This window comes from Sinocyclocheilus rhinocerous, unplaced genomic scaffold, assembly GCF_001515625.1.
Source record: "Sinocyclocheilus rhinocerous isolate Xijiao unplaced genomic scaffold, SAMN03320098_v1.1 scaffold1198, whole genome shotgun sequence".
Lineage (NCBI taxonomy): Eukaryota > Metazoa > Chordata > Actinopteri > Cypriniformes > Cyprinidae > Sinocyclocheilus > Sinocyclocheilus rhinocerous.
The window spans coordinates 547,639-561,471 of NW_015649585.1; the positions used below are offsets into that span (position 1 = coordinate 547,639).

The window sequence follows — 13,833 nt, forward strand, 5'->3', positions numbered from 1 at the left end:
AAAAAAAGAAAAGAAAATCTGAATTCTGAATCAGCTATGATCGGCGCATCACTAATTAAAATACTAAGTAAAAGGCCTCAAATTTGAAGTACAATCTGGGATGTTTTTTTCTATCAATTCTTCAATAGGTAGATCTTGTCTTTCATAAAGGCCGAGGTCAGGGATCTTGGGCCTAAAAAGGTTGGTGACCACTGCTCTAAAGAAACAGGATTCCCTAAATTATCGTCATTGATATCGTTATCGCAATAAATATAAGAAATTATCGTGATATATTTTTAAGCCCATATCGCCCATCCCTACTGCGCAGTATAGATTTGTTTGGAGCCCGAGTCTGCGAAGTAGTGATTCATTTGGAGCCAAAGTCTGTGCAGTAGAGATTCGTTTGGAGCCCGAGCCTGCGCAGCAGTGATTCGTTTGGAGCCAAAGTCTGCGTAGTAGAGATTTGTCTGGAGCCAGAGTTTGCGCAGTGGTGATTCGTTTGGAGCCAGAGTCAGCGCAGTAGTGATTTATTTGAAGCCCGAGTCTGCGCAGTAGAGATTCGTTTGGAGCCAAAGTCTGCGCAGTAGAGATTCGTTTGGAGCCAAAGTCTGCGCAGTAGAGATTCGTTTGGAGCCAAAGTCTGCGCAGTAGAGATTCGTTTGGAGCCCGAGCCTGCGCAGCAGTGATTCGTTTGGAGCCAAAGTCTGCGTAGTAGAGATTTGTCTGGAGCCAGAGTTTGCGCAGTGGTGATTCGTTTGGAGCCAGAGTCAGCGCAGTAGTGATTTATTTGAAGCCCGAGTCTGCGCAGTAGAGATTCATTTGGAGCCAAAGTCTGCGCAGTAGAGATTCGTTTGGAGCCAGAGTATGCGCAGTAGAGATTCATTTGGAGCCAAAGTCTGCGCAGTAGAGATTCGTTTGGAGCCGAGTCTGCACAGTAGTGATTCATTTGGAGCCAAAGTCTGCGCAGTAGTGTCGTTAGGTGGAGCCGCGGTATCAAAGTTCCGCCCAAACTCACGCAGAACCAATAGCAAGATCACAATCATGACACCACACCCCATTTTATAGCATCAAATAACTACCTAAAAGCTAACTTATTAGAAAAACAAACACTTGAACATAAATCAGCATGATAAGAACTATTTCAAATGACGGAAACCATGTTTGGAAAAAAATTATTTGAAGTGTACTTTGTTTAGTTTGTCTCAGGTCCCATTACATTACATGGAGAGCGGGGTTTATGATCTATACTGCATCCAGTCACCTGGGGGTGATCAAGGCTCAAAATTGATCGATAAACTCAAATTTACCTTTTTTAAATTCTTTTATTCCATGGCTTCCATAGTCTGCTACTTGAAAACGGCCATTTTTTGCCACCAGATAGGCTCCGCCCACAAAAAACCTCATCACTGTTTGCAAACACCGAATTGGTCTATTGCCAAAACCAATATATAGTATTTGCCGATACTTAGCATTTTTTAATTACTTGTATTGACCGATATGTTTTCCTGTTTGGCAAATAAATATCGAAAGAGCAACTTTTATTTTGACAGCATTGAGATGAGATGAACTGATTACTGATCATCCCTTTGAGATGAACTGATTATTGATCTGTGGGTGATGCTCACAAAAACATGTCCAGGTCAACTTTCACAGACAAATTATATTTTGCATGAAGAAAATATTTTTAGGACCATTAACATTTTTTATTTGCATAGTGATATTATCCCTTTGTCAGATTACTGATTATTGATTACTGGTTAGGTTTTTAGTCAACAATTTATTTATTTGTGAAAAATACTGTAACAAAATTACAGAATCAAAAAAAAATGATAGATCAAGTATAAATCTGTTTAAAGCAGCTTTTGCCCTAGGTGAACTTGCACATAGTTTTTCAGGTAGCTTTACAGGTAGGTCTCTTGAAGCATCTTTGCATCACAGAAATAAATTATATTTTAAATTTAAATTAAATTTACATAGAAATCAGTTATTTTACACTGTAACAATTTTTCACAATATATCTGTTTTTTTCTGTATTTTTAATCATATAAATGCAGCCTTGATGAAGAGATTGCTTTAAAAAAAAAAAAAAATCTTAAAATCTTGATTCCAAACTTTTGAACAGCAGTGTAACATATAAATTCATCCACTCAAGTCTATTGGATTACCATCATGATGGCTGTATGTGATTTTTGGAGCTTTGACATTGTGGCTTCCATTCACTTGCATTATATGGACTCACAGAGATGGATTCTTTTTCAAAAAAAGAAAGTCATATACATCTTGTTTGGAATAAGGGGGAGTAACTGATGAGAGAATTTTTGGGTGGCGTATCCCTTTACTCTGTTAAATAACCTAAAGCATAAATGTGTCTAAATAGCAGATTACTAGTTTTTGGAACAGAACCTGCTTTAAAATGTTTCAAAAAGAGCAAAATGAGCACTCACTTTTTCAAAGGGTCGATCACGGTCTTCTGAATCTGATTGACCTGCATAATCAGAAAAGAAAAAAAACAAACACATTAGCTGAAAAAATAAATAGTTATCATCACAGCTGAATGACAACCATCAAAATAAATTACATCGATCATTATGGTCGAACACAACAAAACAATCAAAATAAATAACAACTGCTCAGTGAAACTAATTGGCAGCAGGATCTGACATGACCCCCACGTTTAAAAGATCAACAGCTGTCGCCGCTCCTTTTCCATGCGAAGAGCGTTTGGCGTTCAACTGAGAAGTATGGAGAAAAAGTTAGTGACGTTGTTTCTTTATTGTGCTCCTGGCCTGAGGAAAGCAGCGAGAAAGACGTGAATATTAATTGTGCAGTGAATACAAAAGGCTGGAATCGGCGAGGGACGGCACATGAAAGCGCAGCCCCGGCTGGGGTTGAAAACGCTGAAGAGGGTGGGCCGCCGTACGAGATGAAAGTTCTTTGCAAACAAACATTTTTAACAATAACAGTTTATATTCCCCTCGTTCCTCCATGTGGTGTCAGGGCTGGAGAGAAGAAGAGGAAGAGGAGAGGAGGGACGGGAGTGTTTGAGTTAAACGGGTGTAAACGAACGTCGCATTGCCGCCTCGAGCCCCAAACCAACAAAGTCTTAAAAGTTGCCACACAATTAAAACCTTAAACTTGCAAAACATCATTTACATTGCAGATCTGAGATGTCAATAGGATGTGGTTGGCTGACAGAATGCTAACCTAACCTGGCAATCAATGCAAGAAGAGAGCAAACAGGGAACGTTAAACCAGAGCACGAAGAGGGAAGCCGAAACAAGCTGACAGGCCCATCAGAGGATCGTAGCTTATGGAGCTAATCAACAACTCACTCGCTATTGAGAGCAGAGTCAGTCACTGAGAGCAAATAAAACGCGACCCCAGAACAGAGCGATTCATTAAAGATGAGATAGCCTTCTTCCAAATTACATCTTTAATCCACAGAGTCCAAAATAGCATTAACTATATGTAAGGATGCTGAGTGATTATTAAAAATGCCTGCCAATGCAGCTCTTAAATAAATAAATAAATGCATACATACATAAATAAATAAAGTGCCCCAAATTTACTTTTTTAATAAATGTTTCTAGTCTTGAGGCAAATTATTATATACTTAGGGTTAGTAGTAGCTGTAAATTAACTCTAAACCTACCAATAAATAAACAAACAAACAAATACATAAATAAATCACAAATTACTTTCTTAATAAACGTTAAATGTTAGGGTTAGTTGTAGCTATAAATTAACTCTAAACCTAACAAACAAATAAATAAATAAATCCCAAATTACTTTCTTAATAAATGTTTCTAGTCTTAACATAAATTATTGTAAAATTAATGTTAATTGTAAATGAACTCAAATAAATAAATAATACATACATACATAAAAATCGAATTACTTTCTTAATAAATGTTTCTAGTTTTAACGCAAATTATTGTAAACTTAGGGTAAGTTGTATTTCTAAATGACCTCTAACCATAACAATAAATACATTAAGTAAATAAATAAATAAATACATACATAAATAGTGATATACATTTCCTATACAGATATACAGTGATATTTACCTTGATTTTTATTTTCTGCACACATTACATCTAATATTTCATCTCAAATATGCTCTTCATCAACACTGTTGTCCCCAGGAAGGAAAATACACTAATTTTACACACACACACACGCACATGCGCACGCACACGCACACACACCTTTTAAATTGATCAATTACTTAAAGGCAGAGTAAGTGATTTCTGGTAGCCAATGCTGATATTTGAAATCACCAAAACAAACACGCCCCTACCCCAAAAGGGTCTTGCCCCTATTTTGATAGCTCCGCCCCACATATACGTACGCAACCCAGGCAACGATTAGTTCTGTGAAACAAAGCAAAACCAATGTTACACCGTGTCTACGGACGTGAGCGGCATGGCGCAACAAATCCCCGACAGAAAACTGCTGCCGGGTTCTATTTATGACGTGCTGACACAAATTTCAAATGGTTTTCAATGGTCGTTTGATCGCGTCCAGTGTAGGCAGAGCTGTTGTAGACACGGTGTTACTCACCTATTGAGAAGAAACAAAGCAACCTCGGCGTCCGATCGCAGGCCTCCGCTCCTTGAGTTCTCTCCAGCGCTGGAAAGCTGATCCAATATTTACACGGGTCCTACTTCTTTGCCTTATCGTTCCGCAGACGTTTTCCTCTTTTGTTTTTTATCCGCCATCTCTATCTTTCTGTCGCTCGGCTCGGCTAATGTCCGTCCCATGCACTGAAAGCTCTCTCCTCCACATCACGAGTAGACACGCCCCTTATTGCTGATTGGCTACAAGTTTGTTTTGCTATTCGGCCCGAATCAGTTTTCTAAAGTGTTTTTGAAAAATCACATACCCTGCCTTTAAACATTAAAAACTGATGTTATATCATAATAGTTACTTCTTTCATTTTATAATGGATTCTCATATTCAGGCATTTAGGCATATTGTATTTTCATTCAGGCATTTGAAAAGCAGCAGGATTAAATTAATACATAATAACCAAACAGATACAATTTTCAATCAAAGTACATTTCTTTCTCAGCTGAAAGAGGCAATGGATAGTTCAGGCAAACGAGGAGAAAAAAAGAGATACGGTAAAGATAGAGTAGATGGTGGGAATGATGCGGAAATATATCTATATGATGAGAGAACAGCCTGAGGAAAACACTCCAGAGAGAGTGTGTGTGAATCAGAGGCCAGAGATCAACCACAAACACACACACACACACACACACACACACACTACATAACACCCAAAAATACATACAATGCATACCAACCCTGAAAAATCGATATTCCTCCCCACCATAGCTGCTAGTTACTAACCATTAAAACTCTACAGGCCTTAAAGCTGCTAAAACATGACTTAAAAATACCAAGCGCAGGCCTAGAATCAAGCTACACATATTACCATAACATTTCCCTGCCTATTCGCATCCACCCTGGGGCAATCCATCTTTCCCTCGACAGTGTGGGGAAGACGACGGTTTGGTTATCTTTATATAACACAAATATGATTTGCTTGGCTACCGTGACAAAACCTCTCAATCTGAAGAACAGGGGGAGTTTGTTGCAGGTTTGCTATGTGATTCATGGGAGTCTTATTAACCATTCAAGCATCCCAGGGTGGTAATTCACACCAGCACACTGCAAAATGCAGAGCTGAAAAATCAGCTGTGCTAACATCTCTCGTCGCCCACGGATAGAGCGCCGTTCGCTTGCCAAGTGCCCATACAGTGGAGTATGAGAAAACGGTGCTCAGGCGAAGAGGAGAGCGCTGTAGAAAGCATTTGGCTTTGGTGAATCTGACAGAGGGGTCAGCGGAGAGCAAGGATATTTGCATCAGGCTTCAATCTGCTATTTCTGAGATCTGCCGAGCTGCGGATTGCATTACAGCTAGAGGCACTCGCGGTGTTTTTCGCACTGGCAGGTTTGTGCATGAGCGAATATCCACAACGTGTTTGACTGAGCAGCTATTGATGGCTTTGATTATCAGCTGAGGGCAACCATATTCAAAAATATGGAGTAAATTAAACCCTATCAACACTACAAAAGGATCCATTTGCATTATGTAAATGGGGATCATGTAGTCAAACATAATGTACAAAACAAGCTTCAAAAACAACCAGGCCTAAAAAAAACAAAACACCTCAATATCAGTCTATGTGATTTTTGTGCTATTTTTCAAGCCAGAGGTTACAAATTATTCACACATAATCTTCCTCTCTAGTGAGCTTTTAGCTCAAAAACCTGCGATCGAATAATTGAATCAGTGAATTAAACTCAAAAACTGGATCAATAAATGAATCATTCTTTTGAGTTGATTTTTTAAAATTAGTTCATCCGATTCAGACTGAACAATTACTCACAAATTAGACTGATTTGTTGATTTAAAATTCAAGTTAAAGGGTTAGTTCACCCAAAACTGAAAATTCTGTCATTAATTACTCACCCTCATGGGAGTAACCCGCAAGACCTCAAACCCGTAAGACCTTTGTTCATCTTCCGAACACAAATTAAGATATTTTTGATGGAATCTGAGAGCTCTCTGTCCCTCCATAGACAGCAATGAAATTACCACAATCAACGCACAGAAACGTAGCAAGGACATCGTTAAAATAGTCCATGTGACATCAGGGGTTCAATTGTAATTTTACAAAGCTACGACAATACTTTTTGTATGCAAAGAAAACAATAATAACAATTTATTCAGCAATTCTTCTCCCCGAGTTACCGTCTTCCGCCATTTTGGAGTTTACCCCAAAACGAAATCAACGTAATGAGAGTTGTTTACGTTCAGAATGCGTGCACTGTCTACTGAACGTAAACAACGTAATTAATGACAGAATTTTCATTTTTGGGTGAACTATCCCTTTAAGAGCTCACTGGAGTGGCACAATATCACAGTGAAAAATTTCAGTGAAACTTTAAAAAAATATATATAAATTGTATTTATTCATACTCACATTTCATTCATTCATTCATTCATTCATTCATTGTTTGTTTGTTTAAGTTTAGTCTGGGTTAATTAAGATTTTAAATGTTTTTGAATATAGTCTCTCACTAAACAAGCCTGCATTTATTTGGAAAACAAAAATACAGTTCTTTTTTAAATATTTTTAAAGGGGCTGTATGTTAGAATATTCATGTATTTATTGCTTTTTTGTTGTCAATGTGTAAACAACTTGTAACAAACTTACCTGAGACCGTCCCCGACTTCCTAGGTTGAAAGCCTATAGACTGATTTTTATGTGCAAGACTTTGGACGTTTTTGCCGGGAAAATCGAAAGAATGGAACAAATTTACGCATGCTCCCGAAAGCCTTTCTTCTGTTCTGACACATGAAACGAATGCTTATGTACAGGTTAATGCTGCAAGAGCTATTCTGTGCTGTAATGTCAATGTGTCATGCAAAGAGAAGGGATTAATTCAAACTATAGTCTCACATCTATGTAGCCAGATCAATATAGTCTATAGCAGAGGTCCCCAACCACCGGGTCGCGACCCACTACCGGGCTGTGGAAGAATTGCTACCGGGTCGCAAGAACGTTCTGGGAAAAATGTGTATAGATATGACACTGTTATTTATTTATGTTAATGATTGTTCTAATTATTCTGTATTTTCTTTGTATGCGATTGATATTGAGTAGCAATTTGACAAATTCATGTTAAATAAGTAAATGAAAGATTGCTCTGATCTGTCACATATTAGGAGTTAAACAGATCGCAGTTGATCCGTAATACATACGGATGAGACCCTACTGTTCGGCACGAACGTGATTTGCAGATTAATTTGCCAATTTACACGTACAAGCAATTTTAAACCACAAGAAGAAGAAACGAAAGAGAGCTCTATTCGTTACTCACGCGCTGTTCTCGCACACAATCAAAGCGCGCACAAGCATAGAGACGTGTTTCAGACAGCGCGAAAATACCGAGTTGCGTATACATACACATAAAATTAGCCTATGTCAAAAACCCTTCACGGCATTGTCATTCTCTGTTTAAAATTTTTTTTTTCCTTGCTTATCCAAAAAAATTGTCCGATCTGTGACTCAAAAAAAAAAACACCATATAATGCGTTGAATACCCAACACCCCCCCGCGAGAATATTTTCCAAACGTAACCGGTCCGTGGTGTAAAAAAGGTTGGAGACCACTGGTCTATAGCAGGGGTGCCCAAACTCGGTCCTGTAGAGTTTAGCTCCAACTCAACACAACTGCCTGAACGTTTCTAGTATTCCTAGAAAAACCTTGATTAGCTGGTTTAGGTATGTTTAAGGGGTTGGAGCAAAACTTTGCAGGACACTGGCCCTTCAGGAGCAGGATTGGACACCCCTTGTCTACAGGTTTAAATATACTTTATAAATAAGTTGCTGGGTGCAGTTCACTTAACGGCCACCGGTGTCGCCATTAACAAAGATTTCTTAATTCTAAATGAAATGCAATTAACTCCTGTGGAGGAGGCAAAATTTTCAGTAGCCATTACTCCAGTCTTCAAACTTATTTTCTCTGAAAGGCATAAGTCATTGGTGCTTTACAGAAAAAATTAAGTGTAGCTACTTGCAGAGGATCAGTCTCTCTTCCTTCATTTTTTGATGTTTGTTCCAGCTCTGTCCACATAATACATTATGAAAATTGTCCGGTAAACAATAGCTGAGCTTTGAATAGTCAGCAGAAAAAGTCAAAGTTGAAACTGTCTGAACTTCTGCGCATCATGTTACAATGCCTGACACTGGGAGTAGTGCGGTGGTTTGACGCTTCACCCCATAGAGTTCAATACATTGGGAATGTTGAAGGGCCCAGTTTCCAGGGCGGAGGTTGTAGGTGATAGACCAGAGAAGATCAGCGCTACTCTTCTGACATGCAGTCAGCGCTGAGTGTATCGCTTAAGGGCTCTTAACCACTTTCAAAAGAAAAGACTGACTCCAATGTTGGGAAAAAAGAGGGAAAAAAGGAAAAGACAACAATCAGTACCACCAGCAGCAGGAAACAGAAGATAGCAACGCAGAGATGGGACTCATTTGAAGATGCATGTGCACACTGAGTGTGGAAGGGCGTGGGGTCTGCTGTGAGAAAAACTTACTCATACCCAATCTGCTGGAGGGAAGACAGAACGTACTTCTGCCAAAGTCAGAAACGCAACTATTTCTCTTGGCCAAAAGTAGAAAATAAACACGGGTTAGAAGGCATTGCAAGGCAGAAATGAAGTTGGTCTATGGTTCATTTTTGAGACGTACTAAACAGAGTCAAGTTATACATAAACATTAGCCAACTACATATGGTCATATGGATGGTTATTGGGAAGACCAATATAAACAGCTACTGGGGAATAAAAAATTGCACAGGAATTTCAAATATATGCATTTAAGATGTGGTTGCATTAGCAAAGTTCTGGCAAAATTTCACGGGCAAAAAGGTTGATTGTCGATTGTGAGCAAAGCAGTGAAGTATGAAGTACAACTCCAAAGTCACTTTCAAACCAAGCATCTTTCTGTTGGTCAACATGGCCAATTTCCATTATCATCTTGTTGCAAAATCATAAAATCTTTATATGAAGTTTCCAATTGCGTGGGTTCCAATTGAAATGACTGTATTTCGGCCATAAAAATCCACTGAACAACAGTGAACGCACCTAAAGACTGATGGTGTGGAGAAGTCAGTAATGATTTGGATTGATAACCAAAGGCAGCATAAAATGTTTGAGTTATAAACACTGCACCCTTAAACATGAAAGAGATAAGCTAAAATAGTTAACAAAAGACTAGATGACTTTCAGCTGAGACCATAATCTGTGTGTGTTCTGAGTGGAGATTCAGAAAGGCTGACACACACTTGTGGGTGTGTAAATGTGTTAAGCAGGATTTTATAAAGAAACATTCTGCATTTCCCTGTGCATTATCACTTGATTTGGAAAGTGGGATGAAGAAACAAATGTATAGAACATCTTTGGTTCCCATTCCCAGCGTTTGAGAGACTTTGATGCATAATGCTGGTTTGTTTTTAAGCATGTGTGCGGACATTATTAAATATTTTGGGGTAATTCAATCATGCTATCAACTACCAATACAAGTGCAACACACACATTTTACCAATTTGGAATCCATTCTGCAGAATTCCACTGATTCCACTGATTCCCCCCCCACCACAATTAGCACAGAAAATACGGAAGAAAAAAAAGTGTACAGATTCTGAGTGGGCCTAGAGGTGAGTAAGCCAGATCTAGTGGCGGCAATATATGCTCAAAACATAAACATGTCTCACACTCACTTGCTTATTATGCAAACGAGCATCACTGCCTAATAAGAGGCAGCTTACAAAGCCTAAATACTTCTGGTCGAAGTGGGGGTGGAGCATATGCTATTTAAAGATGGAAGAAAGTAACTTTTTCCTCATTAAAAAGTTTTAGCCATAAAGAAATGAGTATTAATTAAGGAAAATGTTCTCATACTCATATTTTACATGGGAGCGAGTCGCCTCATGGAAGCAGACATTTTGAGATCAGCTAAATATTACGCACAATTTGACACTTTCACTCACAGAATAAACAAATCCTGACTTGCTGCAAATTTTGTATGAAGATATCAGTAACTGAAAATGTTTGTGTGATGCCGCATCCACAGCACTAGGTGTCAGTATAAGTCAAAGATAACATATTGGCCAAAACAAAATAAACAAAAAACTACCAAGCACATCCAAGCGGTCAAGGTTTGAATGATTAGACTCTGCAGAGTTCAAACACACCTGAACAGCTAATCAAGGTCTTCAGGATTACTTGGAATGTTATGCAGGTGTGTTTGATTAAGGTTGATGCTACACTTTGCAGGACAGTGGCCCTCCAAGATCAGAGTTGAATAGGTCTGATGTAGAATAAGGCTGGAATGGTATTTGGGGATATTTCACAGCTGTGATTATTGGTTGGTCAGACTTTGTGCTGTGAGGGCCAATTCAGCTCCAGCCTGCCCAAGAAAACAATCTGGAAACACGCCTAAACCAGCAACTGGCATTTCCGGCTCAGGAAAAAAAAAAAAAAAAAAAAAAACTGGCAACAGAACTGAGCACCAATGAGCCATCAAGATGGCAGATTTTAAATTGAATACTTCTACTGGGTCATGTGCCAGCCAAGCAACTGCCATTGAGATAAATGGGATTGTTCAGTATTTATAATTCAACAAGTCCATTTCAATTAAATGTAAAAGTCATAAGAAGAGATGTTTTATGCATTGGGAAACACAGCCATTTACAACTGAATCTCACCTTCTCCTGATTGAAGGCATCCATTCTCTTCATGGCTGTATCCAGAGCAGTCATGGATTCAAGGAGAGCCAGATCCTGCTCACACAACGGATTGCTCAACAAGTCCCCTGAGATCTTCACTGCTGCTTTAGACATTGCTGGAAAACAAACAAAACCAGTTATCATTCAGCCTAAAAACAAAAGAATGGCCAAAATAGCAGAACAACGTCTGGACAGTCAACTTTTTTCATGTCTGGAACTTCAAGTCATCTACAAACAGAATGTATATTGGTTTAAAACGATTCATCATCTGCATAGGTGGCAAGTACTTAAAGAGTGTGATTAAGAGTGGTTTCAAACATATGGCAGAATAGGACTCATGTTTATTTCCACACTAAACCACAAAAGAAAGACAGGCAGCAGATGCTGGAATTATTACTGTTAAAATAAAATAATATATAAAATGATAAAAATAACAAAATAATAAATATTGTAATAAATAAATAAAAATATTAAATATTAAAATAAATAACTCCATTCATGTGTTAAGGGCCTTTTCATACCTAAAAATAACACACAAATAATAATGCTAAAAATAACAACAACATAATAATAGTAATAATAATAATAATAATTATTATTATTATTATTATCATTATCATCAATAATAATACTACTAATAATAATAATAATATTATAATCATCATCAACAACATGCAGTTTGGAAAATTGATGGATAGAAGCATAACAACACTAATAATAATAATAATAACTCCACCATTCCTGTGACTGTACATAGGACAAGCGGTTTCGATAATGGATATATGAATAATATACAAATGATAATACTAAAAATAATGATGACAACTACAAAAACAACAATAACTATTAAAATAACTACAATAATAAAGTACAATTATATTTACAACATAACTAATTATATGAATACATATTTCTCCAATTTAAAATGGAAGACATCCATATCCAGCATAGGGGGCCTGAAATTAAGAAACTTTCCCCTTCTTTCTTGACTTTGCCCCAATTAGCTCAAGTAAATCAAGTATTTCCTGTGTTTGGGCTGTGGGGTGTAGAGGGGTGGATGTTTTATCTGGCTTCCTGCCTGGTGTGCGTCTGATCTGGATTGACGCTGACGTGCTCATCTGATCAGCATTCTGACTTTAAGCAGCTCTGGCAGGGAAGGCGACGGACTGTAATTGGCGTTGGCACTATTGAGGCAGCAGCACACGATCAGAGCTCTTTAGTGAATATTCATCATCTCCGTCAACTCTCTAACGACCCCTTCCAACATGCACGGAACAAACTTGTGAAGCGGCTCTATAAATCTTTGTTCTTTCGCAGGTGTTTTGCCTCGCATCTTATGGATTGGAAAGATTTCTGACCTGCCGACAGCACAGAAAGCATTTCAGTATCCTGGGGCTAAATATTTTGAACTTTTGTTAACTTCTGGTTTATGTCTGTTGATAAAGGATGCACGTTTGACCACTAATGTGCCTCCATGTGGTGGAGGACTGATGCAGCAAATGCAGCTCAGCTGCGTGGCGCACAATCACAGCTACATGTGCAGCACATATGATTGACACCCAGCAAAATAATCTTCCTTGTCATAGCTAGGCCATGGAAATCCCACAGAAAATTCTATTAGAATTTTGTGGAAATCGGCATTTACTGGTTGATCCTTGCATAAATATTTTGGCACATTCCAAGGAATATTCCAATATCAGTACAGACATTTGAGCCATAATACCACAGAAAATAATTATGACTCATGTCTGACTAATTCTGAAACATCAAAAGCCACAGGGCTCATGAAATGCAGTTTCCGATTTTTATATGTGTGTATATAAGTGTTTTTGCACCAAAAAGATCCAATACTTGTTAAAATGACCACCATCCATCTTAAATTTCACTCTCTGCAAACAACACTGGATTTGAGGGGGTGTTACCTCTTGCAAAGGGAGTAAATGCCCACTGCTGTGATTGGCTAACTTCATCGCACCGTATCCAACCTTCCTTTACCTCATGTTGTCAAGTCAAGTCACCGTTATTTATATAGCACTTTTTACAATACAGATTGTGTCGAAGCAGCTTTATACAGTATTAAACAGGAAAATAGTTGTGTTTTTGACCCTCGAGATGGCAAGCGCTGTGATAGAGCCATATATGTTTGATCCCGAAGAAAAAAAGACACTGAAACCACTCAACCACAATGATTGCAACCGCTTTAACATGATAATTGCTTTTGCTTGCTTAAGTGCTTAATTTTCAGTATATAGTGCTATTATTACTTGTCGTATTATGAAACATGCTGCATGTACGCAGGTATGTGATTTTATTAGTAACACTCAAACAATGAAACACTTGTTGTCTTAACAGCCTTAAACGCTGGTTTGTTGTTTATTACAAGCACGCTGTAAGATTAAAAATAAAAGTACTTTCCTGCATATGCTTGGCACTGCCGTACCTTTCAATAAAAGATTTAAAATACTTTACAAAACAGGCCATTGTGAAATGTGAAGAATAAATGAAAACTTTATCTTTCAGTCACATCATTAAGAATAAACTTCAG

General features: G+C 38.1%; 1 protein-coding gene across 2 annotated transcripts in view; it reads right to left on the bottom strand.

The window, feature by feature from the left end:
- Window positions 1-13,833, bottom strand: part of LOC107710841 (bridging integrator 3-like) — a 66,268-nt gene that overhangs the window by 27,530 nt on the left and 24,905 nt on the right. For both annotated transcript variants that reach the window (XM_016515692.1, XM_016515693.1), the window contains exons 5-6: window positions 11,268-11,404; window positions 2,424-2,464 (exon numbers count right to left, since the gene is read on the bottom strand). In XM_016515692.1, the coding sequence (XP_016371178.1) occupies window positions 2,424-2,464; window positions 11,268-11,404 (178 nt within the window). The remainder of the gene's footprint in view (window positions 1-2,423; window positions 2,465-11,267; window positions 11,405-13,833) is intronic.